This window comes from Ovis canadensis, chromosome 14 (genome assembly GCF_042477335.2).
Source record: "Ovis canadensis isolate MfBH-ARS-UI-01 breed Bighorn chromosome 14, ARS-UI_OviCan_v2, whole genome shotgun sequence".
In the NCBI taxonomy this organism is placed as follows: domain Eukaryota; kingdom Metazoa; phylum Chordata; class Mammalia; order Artiodactyla; family Bovidae; genus Ovis; species Ovis canadensis.
This window is the reverse complement of record NC_091258.1, coordinates 61621644-61648382: the sequence shown is the minus strand read 5'-3', so window position 1 is coordinate 61648382 and position 26739 is coordinate 61621644. Positions and strand designations below refer to the sequence as shown.

At 54.4% G+C, this 26739-nt stretch overlaps 5 protein-coding genes across 19 annotated transcripts in view; 3 read left to right on the top strand and 2 right to left on the bottom strand.

Moving 5' to 3' along the window:
- LOC138418852 (F-box only protein 17) overlaps positions 1–1560 on the top strand; it is a 31315-nt gene extending 29755 nt beyond the window's left edge. For all 9 annotated transcript variants that reach the window (XM_069550740.1, XM_070289293.1, XM_069550744.1 and 6 more), the window contains one exon: positions 251–1560. In XM_069550740.1, the coding sequence (XP_069406841.1) occupies positions 251–394 (144 nt within the window). In that variant the 3' untranslated portion in view covers positions 395–1560. The remainder of the gene's footprint in view (positions 1–250) is intronic.
- An 850-nt stretch (positions 1561–2410) lies between these two features.
- Positions 2411–4909, bottom strand: MRPS12 (mitochondrial ribosomal protein S12). Of its 3 annotated transcripts, none has more exons than XM_069550751.1 (3): positions 4307–4909; positions 3835–3902; positions 2411–3213 (listed from the first exon to the last, which is right to left on the bottom strand). In XM_069550751.1, exons 2-3 carry the CDS (start codon positions 3881–3883, stop codon positions 2843–2845), a joined length of 420 nt encoding a protein of 139 aa, XP_069406852.1. In that variant the 5' UTR covers positions 3884–3902; positions 4307–4909; the 3' UTR covers positions 2411–2842. The 3 variants fall into 3 exon arrangements, with proteins under 3 accessions (XP_069406852.1, XP_069406854.1, XP_069406853.1); XM_069550753.1 differs by having other exon boundaries at positions 4323–4909; XM_069550752.1 differs by having other exon boundaries at positions 4377–4909.
- On the top strand, positions 4639–13387 carry SARS2 (seryl-tRNA synthetase 2, mitochondrial). Of its 2 annotated transcripts, XM_069550735.1 has the most exons (16): positions 4639–4947; positions 6938–7033; positions 7776–7805; positions 8333–8473; positions 8555–8609; positions 8868–8931; positions 9174–9279; positions 10009–10056; positions 10521–10629; positions 10901–10946; positions 11032–11119; positions 11200–11309; positions 12320–12413; positions 12517–12609; positions 12722–12787; positions 12887–13387. In XM_069550735.1, exons 1-16 carry the CDS (start codon positions 4681–4683, stop codon positions 13028–13030), a joined length of 1557 nt encoding a protein of 518 aa, XP_069406836.1. In that variant the 5' UTR covers positions 4639–4680; the 3' UTR covers positions 13031–13387. The 2 variants fall into 2 exon arrangements, with proteins under 2 accessions (XP_069406836.1, XP_069406837.1); XM_069550736.1 differs by lacking the exon at positions 8333–8473.
- A 204-nt stretch (positions 13388–13591) lies between these two features.
- CCER2 (coiled-coil glutamate rich protein 2) lies at positions 13592–18400 on the top strand. 4 transcript variants are annotated; one of them, XM_069550749.1, is made up of 6 exons: positions 13592–15573; positions 15947–16037; positions 16297–16337; positions 16481–16568; positions 16918–17426; positions 18067–18400. In XM_069550749.1, exons 2-6 carry the CDS (start codon positions 15977–15979, stop codon positions 18154–18156), a joined length of 789 nt encoding a protein of 262 aa, XP_069406850.1. In that variant the 5' UTR covers positions 13592–15573; positions 15947–15976; the 3' UTR covers positions 18157–18400. The 4 variants fall into 4 exon arrangements, with proteins under 4 accessions (XP_069406850.1, XP_069406851.1, XP_069406849.1 ...); XM_069550748.1 differs by having other exon boundaries at positions 15296–15573; positions 15828–16037; XM_069550750.1 differs by lacking the exon at positions 15947–16037 and having other exon boundaries at positions 14726–15573.
- A 91-nt stretch (positions 18401–18491) lies between these two features.
- Positions 18492–26739, bottom strand: part of NFKBIB (NFKB inhibitor beta) — a 12320-nt gene continuing 4072 nt past the window's right edge. The window contains exons 3-7 of the mRNA XM_069550739.1: positions 21019–21124; positions 20604–20937; positions 19755–19843; positions 19386–19664; positions 18492–18634 (exon numbers count right to left, since the gene is read on the bottom strand). Of these exons, the coding sequence (XP_069406840.1) occupies positions 18539–18634; positions 19386–19664; positions 19755–19843; positions 20604–20937; positions 21019–21124 (904 nt within the window). The 3' untranslated portion in view covers positions 18492–18538. The remainder of the gene's footprint in view (positions 18635–19385; positions 19665–19754; positions 19844–20603; positions 20938–21018; positions 21125–26739) is intronic.

Sequence of the window (26739 nt, the reverse complement as noted above, 5' to 3'; positions counted from 1 at the left end):
ACGGGCTTAGTTGCTCCAGGGCATGTGGGATCTTCCCAGACCTGGGCTCGAACCCGGGTCCCCTGCCTTGGCAGGCAGATTCTTAACCACTGGACTAGAAGGAAGTCCCGGGATGAGCTCTTTGGGCTGCTTTCTGCATTGCGATATCCCAGTGCCTGGAGTAGGGTCAGGTGATGGTGACGATGTGTCAAGGAGGCGGAGGAAGATGAGCCCCTGGAGCCTCACTCCCTCCCTCTTCTTCTCTGCGCAGGTCTCCCACGTCTTTACCAACTTTGGCAAGGGTATCCGCTACGTGTCTTTTGAGCAGTATGGAAGAGACACGCGTTCCTGGGTGGGGCACTACGGCACCCTTGTGACCCACTCCAGTGTGAGGGTTAGGATCCGCCTGTCCTAGCCAACCAGCCTGACCCAGCCTTCCTGGACAGACCTCCATCTGCCAGACACTAACATCAATCAAGGGCGGCTTTTGCAGCCAGGAGCCAGAGAATGCCTGAGGAAGGGTTTGGGGAGGTCCTGTGTGGCCTGTTCCCGGCACTCTTCCAGTGAACCCCATTTGCTGCTACTTCAGCCAAGGAACCAGGGATCCAACCAGGCTGGTCACTTGCTTCCCCAGGGCAGTGTCAAAGAGTAACTCAGAGACCTGTATTGTACTTGTAAACTTCTTTTTCACGCGTGTGCTGATCAGTTGATGCTGGTTTAGTCACCAAGTCGTGTCCAACTCTTGCGACCCCATGGACTGTAGCCCACCAGGCTCCTCTGTCTACGGGATTTCCCAGGCAAGAATACTGGATTGCCATTTCCTTCTCCAGGTGATCTTCCTGACCCAGGGATCAAACCCACATCTCCTGCATTGCAGGTGGATTCTTTAGTGACTGAGCCACCAGGGAAATCCTATCAGTTGATGTGTTAGTCACTCAGTTGTGTCCAAGTCTTTGTGACCCCATGGACTGTAGCCCACCAGGCTTCTCCGTCCATGGGATTCTCCAGGTAAGCATACTGGAGTGGATTGCCATTCCCTTCTCCAGAGGATCTTCCCAACCCAGGGATCGAACCCACTGAGTCAAAAAACAAAGGCTAAGCCCAGGTTAAAAATAGAGGAATGCTGCTGACAATCCTGGACAAGGACTCTTGTCAGCATATTTTGGGGGTAAGGCAATTGCTGGCAGGGAGCAGAGGCTGTCCTCGGGGGGACAAACAGGGGCCTCAAAGGGAACCCATCCTCTCGTTTGGGGGAGTCTCTGGGACTCAGTAGTGGGGCCCATGCAAGCTCCTCCAGCACCGCACCCAACAGCACCTGTTCTCTGAGCCATATAGGTGCCATTTCTTTCAGAATTCCTAAGGCGCAGTCTGCACTGACCCCCAAACTATATCCTCTACCCCCACCTCCTGGCCCTGCGTCGGGCAGCCTTCCTTCTGCCAAGGTGACAGCCTCCTTTTCTCCACACTTGAGCCCACTTGGAGAAGGACTCCAGGAGCAAAGCTCCCCTGGTGTCTTCCACTGTTTCCCTAGCTGAGTGCAGCTGACAAGCTAGCTTAATAAAAAATTGGTGCAGAGCGTGAGCTGATGGGGGGTTTTATCTGTAACTGATGTGCTTGTCTGCCCCCAGCTCTGATCCTAGAAGGCCGTGTGGGATATTTCCAAAAGTGAGAACCTCAGGTGTGCTAAGTGCCATGCAAGAAGTGGGTGAGCTTCGAGAACACAGATGGGTCACCAGGACTCAGCCAACAGCTCCCCCGCCTGTTCTCAGCTGTTCTCCCAGCAGTTCTCAGGGAGGTACCCCGTTGCCACTACCATTTGGTCCAGAAGGAAACAGGTTCAGAGTTTAAAAGGCCTACCCAGGGTCACCTGGCCGGGAAGTAGAAGAAGGCAGACTTGCACCACACGTTGGGCTCCAGAGCCCAATGATATATGCTCAGCTCCCAAATCTTAAAACCACGGGACTGCCCCAGTGGTCCAGTGGGCAAGACGCTGCACTTCCAGTCCCGGGGGAGAGAGTTCAATCCTTGGTAGAAGAATTAAGATCCCACATGCCGCACAGTGTGGCCAAAAAACAGAGAAAGAAACCTCTAACCTGACCAAGCAGGTGATCGGGTGAGGTCCGCATCACTCTCAGTGCCACGGAAATGGAGCCAGAGTGGGGAACAAACATACCTGGAGTCACAGAGCAAGGAAGAGGTGGAAGTAGGATTTGAACCCAGGTGTGTGTGTCTGAGCAGAGCCACGCACGCCAACCAATCCTGGCAACACCCCTTTGCCGCCAACATTACCATTACTGCCACTTTTCAGATGAGGAAGCTTGACAGGAGGGCTTTCATGTCCAGGCCCTCGGCCTGAAGGGAGGGGAACTGGACTTCAGCGCAGCCCACCTGATTCCAAAGCTTATAACAGCAGTCACTGCATGTGCTATTATACACGTAAAAGCATCTGGTTTAATCGTCACCAAATCCAACAGAGGGGATACTGTGAGTGGAGTTATTTTTTTTTCTGGTGAAGGAAACTGAGGCCAGGGGGGATGTCCAGTTGCCAAGACCACAAAGAGGGTGAATACCACACAAGAGGGTTCAGGTCACAAACCTTGGGGGCTGGGGTTTTTATTGCAACCCCTCCCCAGTAGCTGGCAGTACAGAGTCTTGTCTCAGCAGAAGAGGTTGCTGGAGCCAGCATGGAAGCCAAGGGTGTTGGGAGAGGGGCACCCAGGACCTCTATGGGTTAAGGGTCCACTGGTCTGGGCTTTGAACCCAGACCAGCTACTTCTAGAGCTGGACTTGCTTCCTGAGGGCACTGCAGGTGCACCAAGGGAAAGAGTTCTCCTGCGTGATGATCCACCCACCGGTCCCCCAGTCACTTCTTCTTCTGCACGTGGCCACAGTCATACTTGCCGCGCACGACCTTGAGCTTGACACCCGGCAGGTCCTGCGTGCGGCCACCCTGTACGAGGACCACGTGGTGCTCCTGCAGGTTGTGGCCCTCTCCGGGGATAAAGCAGACGGCCTCCCGGCCAGTGCTGAGCCTCACGCGGCAACACTTGCGGTTGGCTGAGTTGGGCTTCTTGGGCTTGCGGATAAAGGTGCGCAGGACCACGCCCTTCAGTTGTGGCCGGCCCTCCGTTGGGCCTGGTTTCGAAGGCGGAAACTTCGGGGGGCCCCGACGGTGTAGCTGGTTCAGGGTGGCCATGGGACGCATGGACCAAGGCCGGGGGGCCAGGGCTAGGCCTGGAAAGACAACCAAGAGGGCGGAAGAGGATTATCCTAGCGAATAGATAATAGCATCAGCCACTTGCTCTTTTGTTCGAGATGCCGTTCCAAGTACTTCCCGGGGCTATATTTGTTTATGGCTGGGGGTACTCATGGCTGAGAGTAATATTAATAGCATTTATGGAGCAATCACCATGTGTCGGGTTCTTTTTTGAGCATTTCGTAAGAATTAACTCACAGGTTTCCACTGGGTCCTGTACTGTTCTATGCATCATATCTACATTAACACACACCGCCCCACCGCCACCCTATGAGGCGGAGGGGAGGCTGGTCTCTGGGCCGGGTCACTCCTCCTCCTGTCACCCCGCTCCCATCGCCATGAGCAGATTCTGTCAACTGAGACTTCAAAACTGATCGGAATCCCCTTCCTCCTCCACAGCATCCACCCTGGTCCTGTCTACCCTTGATTCCCACTGGACTCTCCTGTCCTTCTCCTCCCAGGTCTTCCTATTTCTACTGTCCGCTCCCCCACATGCAGCCAGAGGCACCCTGTGGACACTGGGTTAGATACATTCCTCCCCTGCTCAGAGCCTCCCTATGGCTCCATCTCAGTCAGATGAAGAGCCGCCCCCCACTTACCATAATTTAGGGACATGCTAAGGCCACGGAGAAGGCCGGACCAAGACATTCCACCGCCTGCAGAGTCCCTGTATAAGGGGTTAAGAGAAAGTGGCCTTCATTACTCTCCCTATTTAGTGAAATGAAAGTCACTCAGTCGTGTCCGACTCTTTGTGACCCCATGGACTATACAGGCCATGGAATTCTCCAGGCCAGAATACTGGAGTGGGCAGCCTTTCCCTTCTCCAGGGGATCTTCCCAACCCAAGAATCGAACCCAGGTGCCCCACACTGCAGGCGGATTCTTTACGAGCTGACCCACAATGGAACCCCAAATTCTCCCCCACCCTCCCTATTTAGCCTTCCGGTTAAATCTAAGCAATTTCCTCTACCGTATAACCGCAACCCCTAACGCTGCTAACAGAAAGTCCCTCCGTAAATTTAGGCTTGCACTGAATAAGCTCTCGGGGAGCCAACTGTCTCTGCTCACATACAGAATAAAACGGGAACCTGAAGAGAGACCCCGGAGGTTTGGAGAACTCGAGATTTGCAGACTTTACAGACCCTAGCCAGGTCGCCGACACGCAGAAACCGATCTCTAGCTGGATCTGGGGACTACCCTGGCAGTGATTGGCTGGTTCTGCCTCTCGTGTACGCAGAAGCAGCGGGGAACAGAGAACGATTGGACAATGATAATGTCAATCTTGGGCAACTGTTCTCATTGAACTGTGTTTTTTTGAGGCATGGAAGGGCTTCACCCCTTCCAGGGTCTGATTGGCTAGTCTCGAGCAGAATAGCAGCTTTGTAATTGGCCTAAATGCGTAGTGGGCGGAACGAAGGGTGCGTGACTCCCTGTCCGCCTTCCAAGATGGCTGCGTCCGTAGTGCGGCGCTTGGGTCCTCTAGTGGCTGGTCGGTGCCTGGGGCTTCGAGGAGGCTGCGTCTGTAACCAGAGCTTCAAGAGAAGTTTCGCTACGGAGAGACAGGACCGGAACCTCCTGTACGAACACGCGCGTGAGGGCTACAGCGCGCTCCCTCAGCTGGATATGGAACCACTGTGCGCACACCCGGAAGACGCCGCGCGCGCGCTGGAGCTCCGCAAGGGGGAGTTGCGGTCGAAGGATCTGCCCGGCATCGTGAGTGCGCTTGCGCGGCCCAACCTCCGCGGGGCCTGTCCGCTTTGCCTATTGGCTGTTCGCTTTACGGACGAAATGGGCTTACAAGATACTATCCGGCAGGGGGCGTTCTGATCGAAAGAATTTTAGTTCCTTCCCAGTTTAGCCAATGTGATGTGCCTGGCATCTAAGTACGTGTCAGACACCACGGAGTGCTAAGGCCCTACTGTCCATAGAGCCGTGATGCTCCTAGTCCATAAAGCGTGCTGGAAACTTACTGTCTTCTCGCGTCCTCTGTGCTCAGACCTCTTGACAGGCTTATGGTAAAGCCACAAAGGAAAACGGGAAACAGAGATATGAATCAGTGGATAAGGGGAGACTCTTGCCTTTGGGGAGTGAGAGGAAGAGTTATGCACTTACCCCACAAGTATCAGGCAGTTGCTGCTGCTGCTGCTAAGTCGCTTCAGTCGTGTCTGACCCTGTGCGACCCCATAGACGGCAGCCCACCAGGCTCCCCCGTCCCTGGGAATCTCCAGGCAAGAACACTGGAGTGGGTTGCCATTTCCTTCTCCGATGCCTGAAAGTGAAAAGTGAAAGTGAAGTCACTCAGTCTTGCGACTCCTAGTGACCCCATGAACTGCAGCCCACCAGGTTCCTCTGTCCACAGGATTTTCCAGGCAAGAGTGCTGGAGTGGGGTGCCATCGCCTTCTCCGCATACTCACTCTGCCACTACTAATAAAGCCAGCACTTACATAATACTACATGCTGGTGAACTAGGACTGAAATTAGCATATTTCTAGACCCTGCCGAAGTGCTGGGGGCGATAGGGACCCCAAATCCTCCCAGCCCTCTCTTGGACTCCACCCCCCCATACATTCAATCTACTATAAGTGCTTTATACAGATGAGTCTCTTAAGTTTCACAGCAACCCTGTGAGATGGGTGCCATTATTTCCACAATTTTAACAGAGGGGAAACTAAGGCTCAGAGAAGTTAACTTGAAACAAACATATGGCAGTTCCTCAAAAAATTAAACATAGAATTACCATGTAATCAAGCAATCCCACTTCTGAGTACATACACCCCCCCCCCCAAAAAAAAAGAAAGAAAAGCAGGGACTCAAACAGATACCTGTATGTTCATGTTTATATCAGCATTATTCACAGTGGCCAAAAGGTAGAAGTAACCCAAGTGTCCACTAATCAATGAATGGAGGTAGGGACTTCACTGGTAATCCAGTGGTTAAGATGTTAATCCAGTGGTTCATGTTCCAAAGCAGAGGATGCAGGTTCGATCCCTGGCCAGGAAGCTAAGACCCCACAAGCACTGAGGCCAAAAAACCAAAACGTGAAACAGAAGCAATACTGTAACCAATACAATAAAGACTTTAAAAATGGTCCACGTCAAAAAGAATCTTGTAAAGGAAAATGTGGTAAATACTTGCAATGGAATAATATTCAGCCTTAAAAAGGAAGGAAATTCTGACACATGCTACAATGTGAGTGCTCAGTTGATCAGTCATGTCTGCCTGTTTCCAACTCCATGGACTGTAGCCTGGCGGCCTCCTCTGTCCATGCGATTTTCCAGCAAGAACACTAGAGTGGGTTGCCATTTCCTCTTCCAGGGGATCTTCCCGACCCCTGTGTCTCCTGCATTGCCAGGTGGATTCTTTAGCACTGAGCCACCTGGGAAGCTCATACTACAAAATGGATTTATCTTAAATACGTTATGCTAGGTGAAGTAAGCCAGTCGCAAAAGGGCAAACACTATGTGACTCCAGTTCTGTGAGCCTTCTGGATTTGTCTCAGTCAAATCCACAGAGACAGAATGTAGAATGGTAGTTGCCAGGGGCAGGAATGTCTAATGGGTACAGAGTTTCAGTTTGGGAAGGTTCAGTGGTTCCAGAGATGGGTAGTTGTGATGCTAGCACAATATAAACGTATTTAATGCCACTGAAATGTACACTTGAAAAACAGTTAATGTGCAAAATTCTGTGTATATTTTATCCCAGATCTCAACATGGCAGGAGCTGAGGCAGCTGCGGGAACAGATCCAGAGCCTGGAGGAGGAGAAGGGGGCCGTGACCGAGGCGGTGCGGGCCCTGGTGGTGAGCGCGGGGGTCCTGGGCAGGTGTGGGGCTGGCAGCAAGATGCCTCTGGCTACAGGTAGTGGGAAACCCAGTTTCAGGAATTTGAAGGATATGGACATTCATCGTCTCACACCACAACCGTCCAGGGCCAGGCGTCCCTGGGGCTGATTCTTAACCACTGGACCACCAGGGAAGTCCCTAGCTCATCATCTGGGGGACACCAGGTAACAGCCTGACCGGGGAGCTCCTGCTTTCAGCCCATTTCACAGACCAGGATACCAAGGCTTGGAGAGGGGAAGAGACTTGCCCAAGAGCACACTCTGGTTGGCACCGAGCTTTCAGTCCCAGTTCTGCCGCATGCCCTGGTGCTCAGGACCACAGAAGGTTCCGAGGATCAAAGATCATCGGTGTCAGGCCTCCATATGCATGCTCAAAGACTTTACCATGCCGAGTCTTAGTTCTCTCGTCAACAAAATGGGAATCACATTGATACGAACCTCATAGTGGGGGTTATGAAGAAAACGGATCATCTGAGAGTCCTCTGCACATGGCTAGACATGAGGCAGCACTAAACTGAGCTACAGGGTGTGATTGCTGTTATGTTTTGCCTCCTCCCAGTTTTACTGATAGAGAAACTCGGGTACAGGCACTGACAGAGCAAGGAATTCAGATCCCCTAGCCCTGACCTTTCACCCCTCTTTCCCCTCCCCCTCATCCCCACTTCATCACTCTAATCACCTCCTCATCTCTTTTCTACCAGGCAAACCAGGACAACAATGAAGTGCAACAGGTACTACAGAGAGTTGATATCCTGTTCCTGATCGGGGGTGGGCAGCACAGATAACCATTATCAGTCATAAAGTCTCCACTGTATATGATGGAAAATGTAACTCAAGTAGGAGTAAGAAAGATAACAACAGGCTCTGTTGATTCATAAAACTAAAAATCCTGGCTTCAGGTACAGCTGGATCCAGCTCCTGGCTCCTCCGTATTTGGTTCAGCTTTCTCCCCTTGGGGGAAGGGAAGACAAGGTCTGGTGCAAAGAGGACCATTTTCTTCATACTTCCAGACAAAGCCCTGGGGCTGATTGTCATGTGCCTGTCTTTAAGCCAATCACTTTGGCCGAGCCATGGAATGTTCTAGTACGCCAAGCCAGAGTCATGTCCTTGTGGACGTGCCACGAGGTGGTGAGGGGAGGTTCCTGAAAGGAAATTCAGGATGTTGAGCCCGAAGAAGAAGCAACAAAGTCCACCGCAGAGGTTATCCTAGCCAGGACCCCACCCTCTCCTGGGCTGACCCGATGTGTCCCACTCCCAGGACCCCCAATATCAGAGTCTGCGGGCCCATGGCCGGGAGATCCGGAAGCAGCTCACACTCCTCTACCCTAAGGAGGCCCAGCTCGAAGAGCAGTTCTACCTGCGGGCACTGAGGCTGCCCAACCAGACCCACCCAGACGTGGTGAGCCCCTTGCCGGGTGGCAGGGGAAGCCAGGGCCCTGTCCGGCGCCCCCTTCCCTCTGACACCCACTGTTTCCCACAGCCTGTTGGGGACGAAAGCCAGGCCCGCGTGCTCCATGTGGTTGGAGACAAGCCAGGTAGGCCAGAGCCCAGGCTGGGGGACCCAGGCTGGGGGCGGGGGCTCCTGGGGTCTGGGACTGTGGCTGGAGCCTGTAAAGCCCTGGGCTTTCTCACACTGTCTCGTGCGTGTGTGTGTGTGTGTGTGTGTCTGGCTCTTTCTCCTCTCTCTCCTTTTCTCTCCCTCCCTCCCCCCACTGTCTCTCTAATCCTCTTTCTCTCTATCCCCATTCCCTGTCTCTTCTCCTCTTACCCCATTGCTTTTCATCCACACACAGCTTTCTCCTTCCAACCCCGGGGCCACCTGGAAATAGCCGAGAAACTCGACATCATCCGTCAGAAGTGAGCCCCCGCTCCCAGACCCTGCCATTCAGCAACCCCCCACCCCAGCAGCTGGCTGCCGGCTCCACTTCACTGGGCTCAGCATGGGATGTGGAACCACCAGGGCCTCGCCCGGCATGAATGTTTGATGACCGGCCTCCCGCCTGGCAGCTGGGCCTCTGCCCTGGGGTGCTTGAGTCCCCCTTCTTCCCCCACCAGCCCCGGCCCACAGGCCCCCATCTGTCTGCCCATCTGTCTCCCAGGCGCCTGTCGCACGTGTCTGGCCACCGCTCCTATTACCTGCGCGGGGCTGGGGCCCTCCTGCAGTACGGCCTGGTCAACTTCACACTCAACAAGCTCATCCACCGGGTATGGGCCAGGATGGGAGGGCTGCCTGGAGGGGGTGACACCGATGCTGAGGTCCAAAGGCTCAAGGTGGAAAGGAGGGGGTGACCTCTACTCCAGTCACGGTTTTCAGAGCTTATGTGTAGCATTGGCATACTTCATTCTTAGGGCAGCGTTAAGAGGAGAGTGCTATTACTGTCCCCTTTAGAGATGGAGAAGTTGAGGGAGGAACTGTCCAGGACCTCTGGCTCATGTGTGGGGCTGGCCTGAGGGCCTGCACCTGTCACCATTGGCTCTCACTGCCTGCCTGCAGTGGACAGCGAGTGTTGGGGAAAGAACAGTGTCTGTTGAAACTGGGGGGGTCGGCAAGGGCTGAGGGCTGGTCATGCAGCGACCGATGGGACGCTGGTCACAGTGAGGGGCTCGGACATGTCCTGAAGGTGCTGGGAGTCACAGAGGGTGTTCACTGGTGGGGGTCACAGACAGATCTGTACGGAGAACTACACCTCCACTGCCCTGTATGGTAACCTGAGTGAGGACATCAGGAGGCCCCAGTGATAGGGCCCCAGCACCCCAGGGCCAGCTCCATGCCCACTGCTCGGGCCTGCCTCAGTGTCCTCTCCAGTGGAATGGGCTTCAGAGTGACACGGGGCAGCTGTTAGCCCCCTCTGCAGTGTCTGTGCTTCAGGCCTGAGCTTGGGGTCTGGTGGGGGTCCTGGCTCTGCTCCTCACCCCTTCCCTACCCTTTCCCAGGGCTTCACCCCCATGACGGTGCCAGACCTTCTCCGAGGAGTTGTGTTTGTGAGTGAAGACTCTCCATTCCCCATGCCCAGCCATGTGTCAGGCCCTGTTATGGGGCCCCCAGGCAGCAAGACCAGCCTGTCTCCCCCAAAGAAACTGCCCTGGGGCTGGGTTGAGGGGGTCGCGTCATAACAGGGAACTCAGGGTGAATCTGTGGCTTCCCAGGTGGCTCAGTGGTAAAGAATCCGCCTGCCAATGCAGGAGCTGTGGGTTTGATCCCTGGGTCAGGATAATCCCCTGGAGGAGGAAATGGCAACCCACTCCAGTCTTCTTGCTTGGAAAATTCCGTGGACAGAGGAGCCTGGCGGGCAGCAGTCCATGGGGCCACAAGGAGTCAGACACGACTGAGTGACTGAGCGTGCACACGCATGTGGGGGGCTTCCCTTCCTTCCAGGGGAGGAGCAGGGGATGTGACGACAGAACGGGGGCCCCTGAGGTTACCTGTCCTCTGGTCTCCTCCCCAGGAAGGCTGTGGGATGACACCAAATGCCAAACCATCCCAAATTTACAACATCGACCCCTCCCGCTTTGAAGACCTCAACCTGGCCGGGACAGCAGAGGTGGGACTTGCAGGTGAGAGCCACCTGGGGGCCAGAGCTGAGCGAGAGCCCCTCAGGGGTCCTCAGAGCGGGAGGGACCGGAAGGGGGCAGCCGGGAGCATCCCGGGGGTGGCGGCTGCACGCCCAGGGCCTACGTGTACAGTTGTGTAGGTTGTTCCAGCCACGTGTCCTGACATGAGGTTGTGTCTGCCAGAAGGGACACCTTTTCTAATTCCCACAAAGGTTTCCTGTGGGTGGATGGATGTTGGCCCAGGCTGACCCCTTCTGTCCCCTTCTCCTCCCAGGCTACTTCATGGACCACTCCGTGGCCTTCAGGGACCTGCCAATCAGGTGATGCCCTGTTCCTTTAGAACTTGTCCCCACCTGTGACATCCCCTGGCCTCTCCCTGACCCCACTTACCCACCCCTCCGCCAGGATGGTTTGTTCCAGTACCTGCTACCGGGCGGAAACAGACACAGGGAAAGAGCCGTGGGGGCTGTATCGAGTACACCACTTCACCAAGGTTGGCATAGCTAGGTCTGTGGCGGGGACACCCCAACAGCCTAGCGCCTCCTGACTCCTGTGCCCCTCGCCGTGCCCCAGGTGGAGATGTTTGGGGTGACAGGCCCTGGGCTGGAGCAGAGCTCAGAGCTGCTGGAGGAGTTCCTGTCCCTTCAGATGGAGATCTTGACAGAGCTGGGCTTGCACTTCCGGTGCGGGGAGGGGCCAGGGGCTGAGGTGGATGGTGGGGTCTGGGGTCGGGGACAGAGGGTGAGGGGTGGGGAAAGGCTGGCTGGGTGCTCCCCCATCTTGAATACCCTCACTGCCTCTTCTCCCCTGCCCCCTTTTGCCCATGTTAGGATTGTATACAGGATGTCTACCTGTCAACCCATAAAAGCCTGTGTATGATTCATTGTCGAGACCAGGTCCCTTGCCTCCCGTGACTCCCTGTCCCTAGCGTGCTGTCTCATCTGCCTAGTCCAAATGGCTTTTTAAAATACCGTTTCATTTACTTAGTATTATTACTGGCAGTGCTGGGTCTTCATTGCTGTGCGGGCTTTCTCCAATTGCAGCGAGTGGGGGCTACTTCAGTGGCCGTGTGCAGGCTTCTCGTTGCAGTGACTTCTCTCGCAGAGCATGGGCTCTGGAGTGCTTGGGTTTCCCTGGTTGTGACACGCGGGTTCAGGAGTTGCAGCTCCCGGACTCCAGAGTGCAGGCCCAGGAGTTGCAGCACGTGTACTTTGTTGCTCCACAGCATGTGGGATCTTCCTGGATCAGAGATCGAACCCATGTGCCCTGCATTGGCAGGTGGATTCTTAACCACTGAGCCCCCAGGGAAGCCCCAGGACGGCTTTTTACCTTCCAGTGGGAAGGGGAGGTTGGGGAGAGGGCACACCCCTTCCCTCTAAGGGGGTGACTGGACGTGGCGAGCCCCACGGCCTCGCTCACCCTGTCAGACACATGTTGTCAGGAGAGGCTGAGGAGTGTGGACTTTTTTCTGGGTGACCCATTACAGAAATCTGGGGGTGCTGTTGCTATAGAAGGAAGAAGAGCCAGGTGAACAAACAGCCCGGTGACGTGGCCGTCTCGTCCCCTTTGCCACCGTCAGCTCTTTATCACCTCCGTTTTCCTCCTTTGGTGACGTTTTCCATCACCTCCCACTGCGCCCCCCACCCCACCTCTCACCCGCTGCCCTTCGCCCTGTCTTTCTCCGGGGCTCCAGAGTCCTGGACATGCCCACACAGGAGCTGGGCCTGCCCGCCTACCGCAAGTTCGACATCGAGGCCTGGATGCCAGGGCGAGGCCGCTTCGGCGAGGTGAGCCCCCTGCCCGGCGGGGCCCTCAGGATGAGAAAGAGGACCCTCCCCTCCACTGCCCCCCACGGCCCATCATCTCAGCCCACCCCACCCCCACGCCCAGGTCACTAGCGCTTCCAACTGCACGGACTTCCAGAGCCGCCGTCTACACATCATGTTCCAGACCGAGGCCGGGGAGCTGCAGTTCGCACACACGGTGAGCCCACACCCTCGCCCGCCCTGCCCTGCACCCCCATGCCGGAGACCCGCCACCGCAGCCCCTGCCCTGGGCCCGCTGGAGCCTGGATCTGAGCGTCCCCTCCTCTCAGGTGAACGCCACGGGCTGTGCTGTCCCTCGGCTCCTCATCGCCCTCCTGGAGAGCTATCAGCAGAAGGTGAGGGGCGGGGGTGGCGGGAGGATCCCACCGTGGGAGGTGGAGGCCGGAGGCTGGAAGGCCAGCTGGGCAGCCGCCTGAGGCCTGCTCTCTCCCCAGGACGGCTCGGTGCTCGTGCCCCCTGCCCTCCAGCCCTACCTCGGCACCGATCGGATCACCACCCCCACCCACGTGCCTCTCCAGTACATCGGCCCCAACCAGCCCCAGAAGCCCAGGCTCCCGGGCCAGCCTGCCTCGAGCTGAGGACTCATCCTCGTTGGCCAGTAGGGTTGTCACCACTTCCTGGAGCTTAGGGGTCCCTGGGCCCCTGGGACCTGGTGTCCTGAGTCCCTTCCGATATCTACCTTCTTCATGTCCACTCCTCACCTGGGCCTCTGGACTTCAGGGTCCACCTCTGCTATGCCTCTTTTTCCTGGGGATCAGTCAGAGACCCTGTTGTCATTGGGGGTCCCATCCTGCAGTGGGAAGCAGTAATTCCTCCAAGGGGACCTGGAGGTCTGGGGGAGGGCAGAGGAGAGGGAGAAGAGGCCTCCATGCCTCCTTCCTTCTTCCCACTCTCAGTGGTTAAGAGAAGGTTCCCTAATAAATAGTCAGAACAAAGGCTTGTGTGGGTCTGTGAGTGAGGGAGGTGGCCTGGCCGACTTGCCAGGGATGCTGGCCAGTTTCTCAGAGGTGCTGAACCATCCAGGGGTGTGTGGCTGCAGGGACCATGCCAGAAGTGTCCAGCACCCCCAGAGCACGTAGAGGGTAGCTTGGGGGTCACTGAGGGAGCCAAGAGGATGCTGAGGCCTCTCCCCTGACCCTGGGATAAGTGGCACCTCACACCCAACCTTCCGCCTCAGTCCCCAGCCCCAGGTGGGGCGGGAAGCAGCCTGAGGTCGGTGAAGCCAGAACCCACTCCTCCCCTTGGAGCCCCCATCTCCGTACCTGGAACTGCTTTTGCAGCTCCTCCAGCTGCAGCACTTCAGGTCATCCTCGGCTATTCTCACGTCCACATCCCATCCTTCAGCAAACCCTGGCAGCTCCTCCTTCAAAATATTTCCAGGGGGTCTCTGGTTGCCCAGTGGTTAAGAATCCACTTGCCAATGCAGAGGACACAAGTTCGATCCCTGGTCTGGGAAGATCCCACGTGCCATGGAGCAACTAAGGCTATCCTCCACAACTACTGAGCCCAAGCTCTGGAGCCCAGGAACTGCAACCACTGAGCCTGTGTGCCTAGAACCTGTGCTCTCTACAACCAGAGAAAGCCTGTACGCAGCAACGAAGACCCAGTGCAACCAAAAATAAATAAATCTTAAAAAAAAAAAATTCCCAGATCCTGCCTTTGCTGCCTCATCCCCTGTCCTGTCCATCCTTACATCTCCCATTTGGAGAATCGTAGCAGCCTCTTCTTGCTTCCTGTCCCCCCATGCAAAGCTAGAGGGACCCTGTGGGCAGCTGCGTCAGGCCTCCCTGCTCAGAGCCCTCCTGTGGTTCCATCTCCCTGGGGGGGAGGACAAGTTGTCACCGGGGCCCCCAGGAACTGCCCCCCACCTTCCCCTTCTGCCGGCCTCTTCCCTGTTGTGCTCTGGCCGGCCCCCCAACCTGCCTGCCTGTTCGCTCAGACTCGGTCCCAACTCAGGCCTCTGCACTTGCTCAACTTTTCTATCCTAGCTGTTCTTCCCCTAAATTTTGTGCGATTGCCTGCATTTTATCCCTCAGGCCTTAGCCCAAATGTCACCTCCTCAGAGAGGGCTCCCCTGACCAGCCTGGCCAAGGTAAAATCCCGGACTCTAGCTGTCGTGCTCCTGTGATGCGCCACGGCTGTTTCCTCCTTGCCTTTTTTTTTTTTTTTAAATATTTTTGACTGTGTCAGGGTTTGGTTGCAGTGCGAAGGCTTCTCCCTAGGTGTGGTATGCAGGCTCCAGAGCACGAGGGCTCAGCTGCCCCATGGCACGTGGGATCTTAGTTCCTTGGTCAGTAACCAAACCCACGTCCCTTGCACTGGAACATTAGAAGGCAGATTTTTTTGTTTTTTTTTTGACAGCCTCTGGTCTTGGCTGCAGCATTGATCTTACTTTCAGCATGCAGGATCTTTCACTGTGGTGCGTGGATTCCCTAGCTGTGGTGCGGGTGGGCTTCAGAAGTTGCCTCAAAGGCTTGGTTGGCCCTGGGGCATGTGGGACTTAGTTCCCTGACCAGGGATTGAACCTGTGTCCCCTGTATTGCAAGGCGGATTCTTAACTGCTGGACCACCACGGAAGTCCCTCCTCCTTCCTTGAGTGTTGTCTGTCTTCCCCTCTCCAAGAGGCCAGGGAGGTTTGCCCGTAGCCTCATTCTCTGTTGTAGCCCCAGGGTCTAGAAGGGGACTGGATGTATAGTGTGTGTCTAATAAAAATTACTGGGATGAAGGAGCTCGAGCCCATGTAGTTCTCCACGTCAGGCACCACCCAGGCTAATCTGTATGTCCCATCAACTGTGGAATAGGTTGTCACCAGCCCCGTTTCACAAGTGAGTTAACAGGTCTTGGATGAAGCAGTTGTCCCAGGGCTGCACTGCTGGTAGCAGAGGAGCTGGGACTCGGGTGGGGTCCAGTTACAACTCTGAGGAAACAGATTTATGAGACCTGCTTTCCAGAAGGCAAGGCGTTGCCTGAGGATGGTCTGTAAGTGGCTGCCTCTGCATTCAGAGCAGGTCGCACCTCCCAGCGGGGCCTTAAGCTCATCGTGCTAACATGTCCGCTTCTTTGTGACCCTGTGGGCTGTAGCCTGCTCTGTCCATGGGATTCTCCAGGCAAGAATACTGAAGTGAGTAGCCATTCCCTTCTCCAAGGGATCTTCCTGATCCAGGGATTGAACCCAGGTCTCCTGCATTGCAGGCAGATTCTTTACTGTCTGAGCCACCAGGGGAGCCCCAGTCAGACCCTGTTTATGTGGGAAGAGAAGCCCCCACCCTCCAAGCAGGCATTCAGGGGCCGGAAGCTGGAGAGGAGGGTGCAGGGCAGCGCGCCCCCATGAATAATTGAGGGTCTCAGACAAACAGGTCTCTCTCCGCCCCACAGCTGTTGCCCTGCCTCAGGCAGCGAGGGGGAGGCGGTGACATCACTTCCTCCCCTGTGGGGGCCACTCAGCGGGGGAGGGCGGGTGCGGGTTATAAGGAGCTGCCACCCTGGCCACACAGCGCCAAGGACCCTGGTCTGGACGCCCCACCATGCAGCGCCAAGGGTCCACCATGCTGCTCTTGCTGTTGCTGCCTGCTCTGCTGGGGGCTGGTGAGTGCCAGAGATCAGGGCAACCTCAGCAGCCAGCTGGGGTAGCAGGGACTCAGGTGACCAGGGATGGGGACAGTGCACCCAGTGGGGCCAGACTAGAGCTTTCCTGACTGAGCTTCCAAGTAGAGCCAGTGCCCCTGGCAGGTGGGCTGGGGGGTGGGGGGTGGACTTGTGGGTACAGGGATGACCTCGGAGCTGGAATCAGCACCAGGGACAGTGCCTGGGGTCCGAGCCCAGCACCCACCTCCTTCCCCCACAGCCACCGCGGCTCCCCTGGCACCCAGACCCTCCAAGGAGGAGGTAAGGACTGTGGCCCTTTCACCCCACCTCATCTCCCTGGAACCCCAGCCCCCTCCACCATCTCCGTCTCCCTTCCAACCCTCCTACGCTCATTCTCCCCATCTGCCCTGCCCTCAATCTCTCCTCTGACCCTTCACCCCCAGCTGATGCGCTGTCTGGCAGAGGTGATCACAGAAGTGCTGATGCTGGGCCAGGCGAGGCGAGGCCCCTGCCTGGCTCTCCTCCACAGAGGTAAGAGGTGCTCAGGCCCCAGTTCCTCTTAGGAGCCCCCCCCCCCCCCCCGCCAGGGGTCTGCCCAGGGCTGCCTGGAGGCAGTGGCATCCCCTTCTCATCCCAGAGCCACTGTCTGGACTGGCACGGCACTGTTAAGCGTGTCCAGACTGAAGGAGCCTGGCCCACAGCCCCACCCTTAGGGCTCCCTGCAAGGGTACAGGATGGGGGCAGAGTGTCTCCCAGTACTGACCCTCCTCTCCCAGGTCTGGGCTGTCACCTGGGGGACCTCGGGCACCCCCACCCCGCAGAACTCGTCTAGGTCTGTCTCCTGATTAGCTGCAGAGAGAACATCCCCTCTTTCCATCAGAAATGTATGAGACAGAGCCCTATGGCTGTCGGTCCACTGAAGAGAACGGCCTACTGGTTGGGGATTTTAAAAAGCCAGAGGCTGGGAAGATGAGGTCCAGCCAGGAGGTGAGGGACGAGGAAGAGGAGGAGGCAGCAGAAAGGACCCACAAGTCTGAGGTGCGGGAACAGGCCATCCGTGAGCAGCTCCACAGCCGGCTCCACCAGGAGGACCATGAAGAGGAGGAAGAGGAAGAAAAGAAGGGGGGGCCCATGGAGACCTTGGAGGGCCTGTGGAAGAAGCATCTGGAGGGCGGCAGGGACCCCCAGAAGCGCATGGCAGAGCAGGCCAGCGATGAGGAGACAGCCCAGTTCGAGGCAGAGGAGAAGGGAGTGCAGGTGCTGGGTGAGGGCCGCAGCCTGTGGCAGGGGGTCAAGGCGGGCGGAGAGAGACGCGAGGACCGCCACCACTCCCGCCAGCCAGAAGCCGAGCCCCAGCAGGAAGAGAAGGAAGAGGCTTCAGACCGGGAGGTGAGTGGAGGCGGCAATGGGGGAGCAGGGTAGACCAGATGTCAGTGGACATCCTACCAGGTAGCCTCCAACAGCAACATCCACCACGAATGGGCTGACACAGGGAGCAGGCAGCAACATCCAGGCGGGGCGTTCCCCCGACCAGGAGGGCTTCCATGCCTACTTCCCGTTCAGCAGCCAAGAGGCCCCCCTTATTGCCCAGAAGCGCCAGAGTTAGCTACCATCGCTAGTCTGTGACCAGTGTGTTGGCCCCATGGAAAGCAGCGGCCGTGCCCAGTTCACTGGGCCTAGGCGGACACCACTGGCGGGTCGTGGAAAGCAGAGCTGTCACATGATCAACAGCAGTGACAGAAACGGCCCTCACCTCACAGGCGGGTCACGGCGTGCAAGCCGAGCGCCTTTGCTAGTCCTCTGTCCGCCCCACTGGCTATGGCAGACAATTTAGGCCTCACCGTTGGCCATGTTAGCCCACGTGACTCTTCCAGGGTCAGCCAGCGGGGTCACTGTCGTAGTCCACGACGACCGGGGAGACCGCTGCGGTTGCCACTGTGTGAACTGACCTGGCCCACATCTGTGGACAGCCACTGAGGTGGCCTGCCTTTGAAGGTGGGTGCTGAGACCCCGCTTCTGTTGCCGCCAGGGGCACGACGTGGAGCGGCTGGAGCACATGAGCGATGAGCTGAAGAAGGCGACGGAGGTGCTGCGAGAGGAGCTCAGGAGGGGGCGCTGACCCGACCGCACGTCCTCCTCCCCCACACACCCTATACGGCTTAGTACCGTTGACCCCAACCTGTCACCCCACCCTGCTCCCCAACCGGCAGGAGTGGGGAGAAGGGTGTGCCTTGAAACCAGGCCTCAGGGGCCAAGTCTGAGCTGGGTGGAGGGGCTGGGCTCCGCCTGACTCAGGACACAGCCCGGATGCCCTAACCCGCTCCAACCCCCGACCCCGAGTGAATAAAGCACAGAGAAAACCACCAAGGCTGATGGCGTCGCACTTGATTTCAGAGGGACGGGCTCAGGAACGACCTGGAGGCCTGGCAAGGCAACCGCTTATCTAGTCACTGGTTGTCGGAACTGACATTTTATTAAATTGGAAACTATTAACAGTTAAGTCAGATGGGGTCGTCAGGGAGCGGTTTTGACGCTGGGGTGGGAGGTAGCTGGCTGGGGCTCCGGCCACTGTGGACTACGATGTCGTCGTATTCATCCTGGGGGCAGAGGGGCCAGGCAGAGGGGCTCAGGCAGCTGCCACCTTGCCCGCTGCCCAAGCTCCCCCACCCACTGTGGGAACCCGGTGCTGCGTCGAAGCCCGAGGTCCCCGCTCCTAAGTCTAAATCCCAGCTCCTAGTTCTCTCACCACCTCTTCCAAGGTCACCTGTGTTCTCCCGGCCCTGCGGCCTCTCCAGTCCTTCAGCCGCCACAGGGAGGTCTCCCCCTCTGCCCCACTTCCTCCTGCCTTTACCCAAATTCCTCAACCCCTGCCAGTCAGTGACAACCCCTGTCCACAGTCATGTCTCGCTGCCTGGGTTCTCCAAGGAAGCCCCTTCACCGCTGGCTGAGGTCGTTCCCCACCGCTGCCAGTGTTCGAATCACTGCTGCCCAAGGTCACCTTCCCGCAGCCTGCGTTCTCCCGCTCTTGCTCCCTGAAAAAAAACCTCCTGCGGCCATCCTCTGCTGCCTGCGTTTACCAACCACTATGACTGAGGTCTTATCTCTCTCTCTGCCTGAGTTCTGCCTCTGCCACTGCCTTCACTTCTCACCTGCCGGTGCCCGAGCTCTCCCCACCACCCCTGTCCAGGTCTCCCCTGATACCACCGGCACGGCTGCCTGAGTTCTCTAATCAGAGCAGCCCCAACGTCAGTGGCTCTCAGTGAGCTGCCTAATGTCTCCTCTCCCCCTTCCACCTGCCCGCTTTTACCCTGACCTCCCAGCTGGGCCACCCACTCTCTCCTGACTCACGCCCTCATCCCCGCTCTCGCTGTCGCTACTGCTGCTGCTGCTGCTGCTGCTGCTGCTGCAGGGGCCAGGCTTGTCCTCGTCCTCGGGCTCTGGGGCTCCGTGAGCACGGAGGAGGCGGGCAAGGATGGCGTTGGGCCGAAGCGTGGCACTGCCGAGTGGGGTGCGGCCACCATACATGCGGACAGCGGGGTCAGCACTGGCCTTCAGGAGAAGCTCCAGTACATCAGCTGCTTGGGCCTCCACGGCCAAGTGCAGGGGGCTTCGGCCGCAGGTGGGCTCCTAAGGGGTGCAGCAGAGAGGTCACTGGGGCCCTGCCCAACGCGGGGATGAGCCCCCACCCTGCCACACCTTCTCCGTAGGGTGGCTCACGGGTTTGTTGAGGTCAGCTCCTGCCTCCTGGAGCAGTCGGACCATCTCTGCATCTTTGTGGATGACAGCCACGTGGAGTGGGGTGTGGCCTAGGGACAGAGTGACCGATGTCAGATGATGGAGGGGAGGGGACTGGGCCCCCAATGCCACCATCTTTGGGCAGGGCTTTGTAACCTGAGGTTGATGGACTTTGGGGTCTGACTTCTGCATTCCTGGGTACATCAAAGAGGCCCTGTATTCCAAATCCCTTAAGTCTCAGGTGATCTGGAACTTGCTGGCAGTACCAACGCCTGGGTTGTGGGGTTGTCTGGGGCCTAGGGGTGAAGAGCCCAGGAGCTTCGGACAGGGGACCTGAGTCTCTGGTCTTACTTCACAAAGAACCAGGTTCCAAAATTCCTGGGTCCATGTCCTTGGGGGGTTGAGGTGGTCCTTGAACCCTGGATCCTGACCTTCCACCTGTGGTGGGGGTCTGGTCCCAAGTACTGAATAGTTGGGCTTAGAGATGGGGGAGGGCCCTGGGTAGACAGAATCTATTTTCCCATGAGGTCTGGCTGAGGACAGCTGTCCCTGAATCCCACTATCAGCCTCTGGGAACCTGAGTCGCCAGAGTTTCAGAGGGCCTGGCTTTTGAGTTCCCTTGTCCCAGGTGGGCTGGGGCCTATGGTTCTCAATAACCTGGCGCTGAGCAGGCGTCCTTGGTTCTGATGCCTGGGTCCCTTGAGTATTATTATTATTCCTGGGATTATTTCCCAAGGAGCCAAGCTCTGCATCAGGAGAGCTGAGCCCAGAGCCAGCTGTCCCCGCTCTTCTTGGGAGCCTGGGCCCTTCACGGTGACTGGGGACCCTCACCCTCATAGTTTTCAGCCTCCAGCTGCAGTTTCCAGTCCTCTTCACTCTCATCCTCTTCTTTCTCCACGTCAGGTTCAGAGTACAGGGCAATAGGGGTGTGGTCGGTGTCAGGGGTATGGTCAGAGCCCTGAGCGAGGTAGGTCTTGGGGGCTCCCCTGGAGTGCTGGGGGCGAGGCTGGAGCAGCACGCGAGCGCAGGCGTGGGCCCCCACGCGGCAGGACAGGTGCAGCGCCGTGTGGCCTCCACGCTCCGCCACCAGCAAATTGGCACCTGCTGCATACAGCTTCTCTACCGCGGACGCCTCCTCCAGGATGGCTGCCAGGTGCAGGGCCGTCTGCAGGAGCAGAAGGTAGGGGTGAAGGGCCATACTGAGAATCCTGGCCCCTAAGCCCTACACTGTCCACAGGCGGCTCACCTGGCCCAAGTCATTCTGCAGGTCCAGGTACTCGGTACCAGCTGCAAAGCCTAGGAGGAAGTCCAGGAAGGGCTCATGCTGATGAATCACCGCCAAGTGCAGTGCCCTGAGAACAAGGACCAGGGTCAGAAGGCAGAGGTCAAGTATTCTTTTTGTGGTTTGCTTGCTTTCATTTCCAAGGCTAACCATTCAATACCATGGTAATCCAAGCCTATGCTCCAACCAGTAACGCTGAAGAAGCTGAAGTTGAATGGTTCTATGAAGACCTACAAGACCTTCTGCACTAACACCCAAAAAAGATGTCTTTTTCATTATAGGGGACTGGAATGCAAACGCAGGAAGTCAAGAAAAACCTGGAGTAACAGGAAAATTTGGCCTTGGAATGCGGAATGAAGCAGGGCAAAGGCTAACAGAGTTTTGCCAAGAGAACACACTGGTCATAGTGAACACCCTCTTCCAACAACACAAGTGAAGACTCTACACATGGACATCAGCAGATGGTCAACACCGAAATCAGATTGATTATATTCTCTGAGGCCAAAGATAGAGAAGCTCTATACAGTCAGCAAAAACAAGACTGGGAGCTGACTGTGGCTCAGATCATGAACTCCTTACTGCCAAATTCAGACTTAAATTGAAGAAAGTAGGGAAAACCAGTAGACCATTCAGGTATGACCTAAATCAAATCCCTTACGATTATACAGTGGAAATGAGAAATAGACTTAAGGGACTAGATCTGATAGATAGAGTGCCTGATGAACTATGGACGGAGGTTTGTGACATTGTACAGAAGACAGGGATCAAGACCACCCATATGGAAAAGAAATGCAAAAAAGCAAAATGGCTGTCTGAGGAGGCCTTACAAATAGCTGTGAAAAGAAGAGAGGCAAAAAGCAAAGGAGAAAAGGAAAGATATAAGCATCTGAATGCAGAGTTCCAAAGAATAGCAAGGAGAGATAAGAAAGCCTTCTTCAGCAATCAATGCAAAGAAATAGAGGAAAACAACAAAATGGGAAAGACTAGAGATCTCTTCAAGAAAATTAGAGATACCAAAGGAACATTTCATGCAAAGATGGGCTTGATAAAGGAAAGAAATGGTATGGACCTAACAGAAGCAGAAGATATTAAGATGAGGTGGCAAGAATACACAGAAGAACTGTACAAAAAAGATCTTCACAACCAAGATAATCACGATGGTGTGATCATTCACCGAGAGCCAGACATCCTGGAACGTGAAGTCAAGTGGGCCTTAGAAAGAATCACTATGAACAAAGCTAGTGGAGGTGATGGAAATCCAGTTGAGCTCTTTCAAATCCTGAAAGAGGATGCTGTGAAAGTGCTGCACTCAATATGCCAGCAAGTTTGGAAAACTCAGCAGTGGCCACAGGACTGGAAAAGGTCAGTTTTCATTCCAATCCCAAAGAAAGGAGATACCAAAGAATGCTCAAACTACCGCACAATTGCACTCATCTCACACGCTAGTAAAGTAATGCTCAAAATTCTCCAAGCCAGGCTTCAGCAATATGTGAACCGTGAACTTCCAGATGTTCAAGCTGGTTTTAGAAAAGGCAGAGGAACCAGAGATCAAATTGCCAACATCTGCTGGATCATCGAAAAAGCAAGAGAGTTCCAGAAAAACATCTATTTCTGCTTTATTGACTATCCCAAAGCCTTTGACTGTGTGGATCACAATAAACTGTGGAAAATTCTGAAAGAGATGGGAATACCAGACCACCTGACCTGTCTCTTGAGAAACCTATATGCAGGTCAGGAAGCAACAGTTAGAATTGGACATGGAACAACAGACTGGTTCCAAATAGGAAAAGGAGTACATCAAGACTGTGTACTGTCACCCTGCTTATTTAACTTGTATGCAGAGTACATCATGAGAAACGCTGGGCTGGAAGAAGCACAAGCTGGAATCAAGATTGCCGGGAGAAATATCAATAACCTCAGATATGCAGATGACACCACCCTTATGGCAGAAAGTGAAGAGGAACAAAAAAGCCTCTTGATGAAAGTGAAAGAGGAGAGTGAAAAAGTTGGCTTAAAGCTCAACATTCAGAAACCTAAGATATTGGCATCTGTTCCCATCACTTCATGGGAAATAGATGGGGAAACAGTGTCAGACTTCATTTTTGGGGCTCCAAAATCACTGCAGATGGTGATTGCAGCCAGGAAATTGGCTTCCCTGGTGGCTCAGAGTGTAAAGCGTCTGCCTGCAATGCAAGAGACCCGGGTTCGATCCCTGGGTCGGGAAGATCCCCTGGAGAAGGAAATGGCAACCTGCTCCAGTATTCTTTCCTTGAGAATTCCATGGACAGAGGAGCTTGGTGGGCTACAGTCCACAGGGTCACAAAGAGTCGGACATGACTGAACAACTTCACTTTCACTTTAGTCCTTGGAAGGAAAGTTATGACCAACCTAGATAGCATATTCAAAAGCAGAGACATTACTTTGCCAACAAAGGTCTGTCTAGTCAAGGCTATGGTTTTTCCAGTGGTCATGTATGGATATGAATGTTGGACAGTGAAGAAAGCTGAGTGCCGAAGAATTGATGCTTTTGAATTGTGGTGTTAGAGAAGACTCTTAAGAGTCCCTTGGACTACAAGGAGGTCCAACCAGTCCATCCTAAAGAGGATCAGTCCTGGGTGTTCATTGGAAGGACTGATGCTAAAGCCGAAACTCCAATGCTTTGGCCACCTCATGCGAAGAGTTGACTCATTGGAAAAGACCCTGATGCTGGGAGGGATTAGGAGCAGGAGGAGAAGGGGTCGAGTGGATGAGATGGCTGGATGGCATCACCAACTCTGTGGACATGAGTTTGAGTGAACTCCGGGAGTTGGTGATGGACAGGGAGGCCTGGCGTGGTGCAATTCATAGGGTTGCGAAGAGTCGGACACGACTGAGCAACTGAACTGAACTGGGGATTTTTTCTTTGGTGGGTGGAGGGGTTGTTTGTTTGTTTTCCTTCTTATGAGGACAAGCACTCTTGCATTCATTCCTTCAGCAAACATGGAGGACCCACTGTGCAAAGCGTGATGACCCACAGCTCTAGAACCAGCCGTCAGGAATCTGGGAGGGTCAGGTCAGAGTTAACTCAGCAAATTTATTTAATCAATGTGTTTTTTTGTTTTGCTTTGGTTTGGTTTGGTACTTTTTGTTTCTTTGGTGTTTTATTTCATTTTTCTGTTTTTGTTTTTGGCCGCATATGGGATCTTAGGTCCCTAATCAGGGATGGAATCCTCACCCCCTGCAGTGGAAGCATGGAGTCTTAACCACTGGACCACCAGGGAGGTCTCCAATGTTTACTAAGTAGGACTTCTACTCTCTCCCAAGAAGTAACATGGACCAGGTTTCATGCCCATCTCAAATCCACCAAAAAAATCGACACAGGGACTTCCCTGGTGGTCCAGCGGCTAAGACTCTGTGCTCCCAATGCAGGGGGCTAAGGTTCAATCGCTGATCAGGGAGCTAGATCCCACATGCTGCAACTAAGACCTGGTGCAGACAAATAAATAAATATTAAAAAAAAAAAAAACCTTACAGCACCTAAAATGAAAAATATGCTGGATGGCATTAACAACAGATTACATATTGCAGAAAATAGATTAGCAAACGTCAGGACTTCACAATAGCAACTGTCCAAAATGAAACACAAAGAGAAATATTTAAAAATAGAAAGAACGTCAGTGAGCCATGGGATTTATCTGTACATAAGCAGCCCGATATATCTGTAACTGAGGTAAGCATGGGGCTTCCCCGGTGGCTCAGCAGTAAAGAACCTGCCTGCCAATGCAGGAGTCGCAGGAGACACAAGTCTGATCCCTGGGTCAGAAGATCTCCTGGAGGAGGGCATGGCAACCCACTCCAGGGTTCTTGCCTGGAGAATCCCACGGACAGAAGAGCCTGGTGGGCTATAGTCCATAGGGTCGCAAAGAGGCAGGTACAGCGGAAGCGACTTAGCACACACACACACACACACACACACACACACACACACCAGGGCCCAACATGCGCATGCACACACACACACACACCAGGGCCCAACATGGAAACTCTGTTCAAAACCAACAATAAAGGTAAATACCTTCAAAGCAGTCAGAGGAAAAGATACCTTAAGTACAGAAGAATAAAAATAAGCATGACAGCAGATTTCACAAAGGAAATAATGCAAGAGAACACAGCACAGCCGCTTCTTTCAAGTACTCAAAGACAGGTTGTCAACCTAGAATTCTTTAACCCAGCCAACATATTTTTCAAAGACAGAGACAAAAATACATGCTTTCCACTACACGAAAGTTGAAGGAACTCATCACCAGCCGACCCACATCACAAGAAACGTCCAAGGAAACTTGTGAGCAAAAAGGAAAATGACATCAAATGAAAATATGGAAAACAAAAGAATAAAGAACCCTGAAAACAGTCACTATATGCGTAAGTACATAAGATTTTTTTCTTTCTCAATATGTAAATCTCCTATCTTCTGATAGGGTTTAAAAACAAATGAGTGTTTAAGCAAAAGTAACAACGTCTGAAGTTTAGAATACACGGATAAAGGAAATCTGTGACAGCAACACACTGAAGGCCAGGAAGAGACAAATGGAAACACACGATTCTAAGGTTCTTTTATGTTATGAGAAGGAGCACAACAGCACTTGAAGGTGGCACATAATAAAGGTAAAGTGGGGGCTTCCCTGGTGGCCCAGTGGTGAAGAATCTGCCGCGCGATGCAGGGGACGCAGGTTCGATCCCTGGTTGGGGAGCGTGTACTAAGCCCACGGGCCACGAGAAGCCCTAAAGCAGGAGTCAGCAAACATTTTCTGTAAAGGGCCAGATAAATAATTCAGCCTTAGTGGATGCTATGGTCTGTCTATTACTATTCAGCTCTGCTGTTAGCATACAAAAGCAGCCATTGGTGATATGTATTGATAAATGAATGGGCGGCGTGGCGGGATTCTAACAGAACTTACTTTACGGAGTCTAAAATTTGGATTTCATGTAATTTTCACTTGCCATGAAATGTTCTTCTTTTGATTTTGTTCCAACCAGTTAAAAATGTAAAAAACCATGCTTTGCTCACAGCCATACAAAAGCTGGTGCCTGGCTGGATTTTGCCTGGAAACCAGTTTGCCAACCTATCTTTCCCAGCAACCAGTAAAATAAAAAATAATGAGTAAAAGGTAACAAGCCGACAAAACAAATACAATGGAACAAAATGTGCTCATTCCAAAAGGCAGGAAAAAAAGGTAAACAAAGGAGAGATAAGTAGAAAACTAATAACAAGATGACAGACATAACCATATCAATAATTAATTAAATACAAATAGTCTAAACACTCCAATTAAAAGGTAGACACTGGACTTCCCTGGTGGTCTAGTAGTTAAGAATCCGCCTGCCAACGCAATGGCAGGCAGGGGGCATGGGTTTGATCCCTGGTCTGGGAAGATTCTACATGCCATGGGGCAACTAACGCCACGTGCCACAACTGCCTGTGTGCTCTAGAGCCCATGCTCCCCAACAAGTGAGACCACCACTATGCGAAGCCTGCACAGCACAGCTAGAGAGCATACCCCGCTCGCCACAACTAGACAAAGCCTGTGCGCAGCAACCAAGACCCAGTGCAGCCAAAAAGAAACAGCTAAATAAACACAAATTTTAAAAAAGGAGAAGCTGTCAGAGTGGATAAAAAAGCAAAACCTAGGGTCTTCCCTGATGGTT

What these genes read in the sequence shown, in the direction of transcription:
- MRPS12 (XM_069550751.1), bottom strand. Translation starts at nt 3,883, where the DNA reads ATGTCTTGGTCCGGCCTTCTCCGTGGCCTTAGCATGTCCCTAAATTAT. An exon ending in TAGCATGTCCCTAAATTATG is followed by an intron (nt 3,214 to 3,834) that starts GTAAGTGGGGGG and finishes TTGTCTTTCCAG; the next exon opens with GCCTAGCCCTGGCCCCCCGG.
- SARS2 (XM_069550735.1), top strand. Translation starts at nt 4,681, where the DNA reads ATGGCTGCGTCCGTAGTGCGGCGCTTGGGTCCTCTAGTGGCTGGTCGG. An exon ending in CGAAGGATCTGCCCGGCATC is followed by an intron (nt 4,948 to 6,937) that starts GTGAGTGCGCTT and finishes ATTTTATCCCAG; the next exon opens with ATCTCAACATGGCAGGAGCT. An exon ending in TTCAGGGACCTGCCAATCAG is followed by an intron (nt 10,947 to 11,031) that starts GTGATGCCCTGT and finishes CCCCTCCGCCAG; the next exon opens with GATGGTTTGTTCCAGTACCT.
- CCER2 (XM_069550747.1), top strand. Translation starts at nt 16,221, where the DNA reads ATGACCTCGGAGCTGGAATCAGCACCAGGGACAGTGCCTGGGGTCCGA. An exon ending in CCAGACCCTCCAAGGAGGAG is followed by an intron (nt 16,338 to 16,480) that starts GTAAGGACTGTG and finishes CTTCACCCCCAG; the next exon opens with CTGATGCGCTGTCTGGCAGA. An exon ending in CCTGGCTCTCCTCCACAGAG is followed by an intron (nt 16,569 to 16,917) that starts GTAAGAGGTGCT and finishes TCTTTCCATCAG; the next exon opens with AAATGTATGAGACAGAGCCC.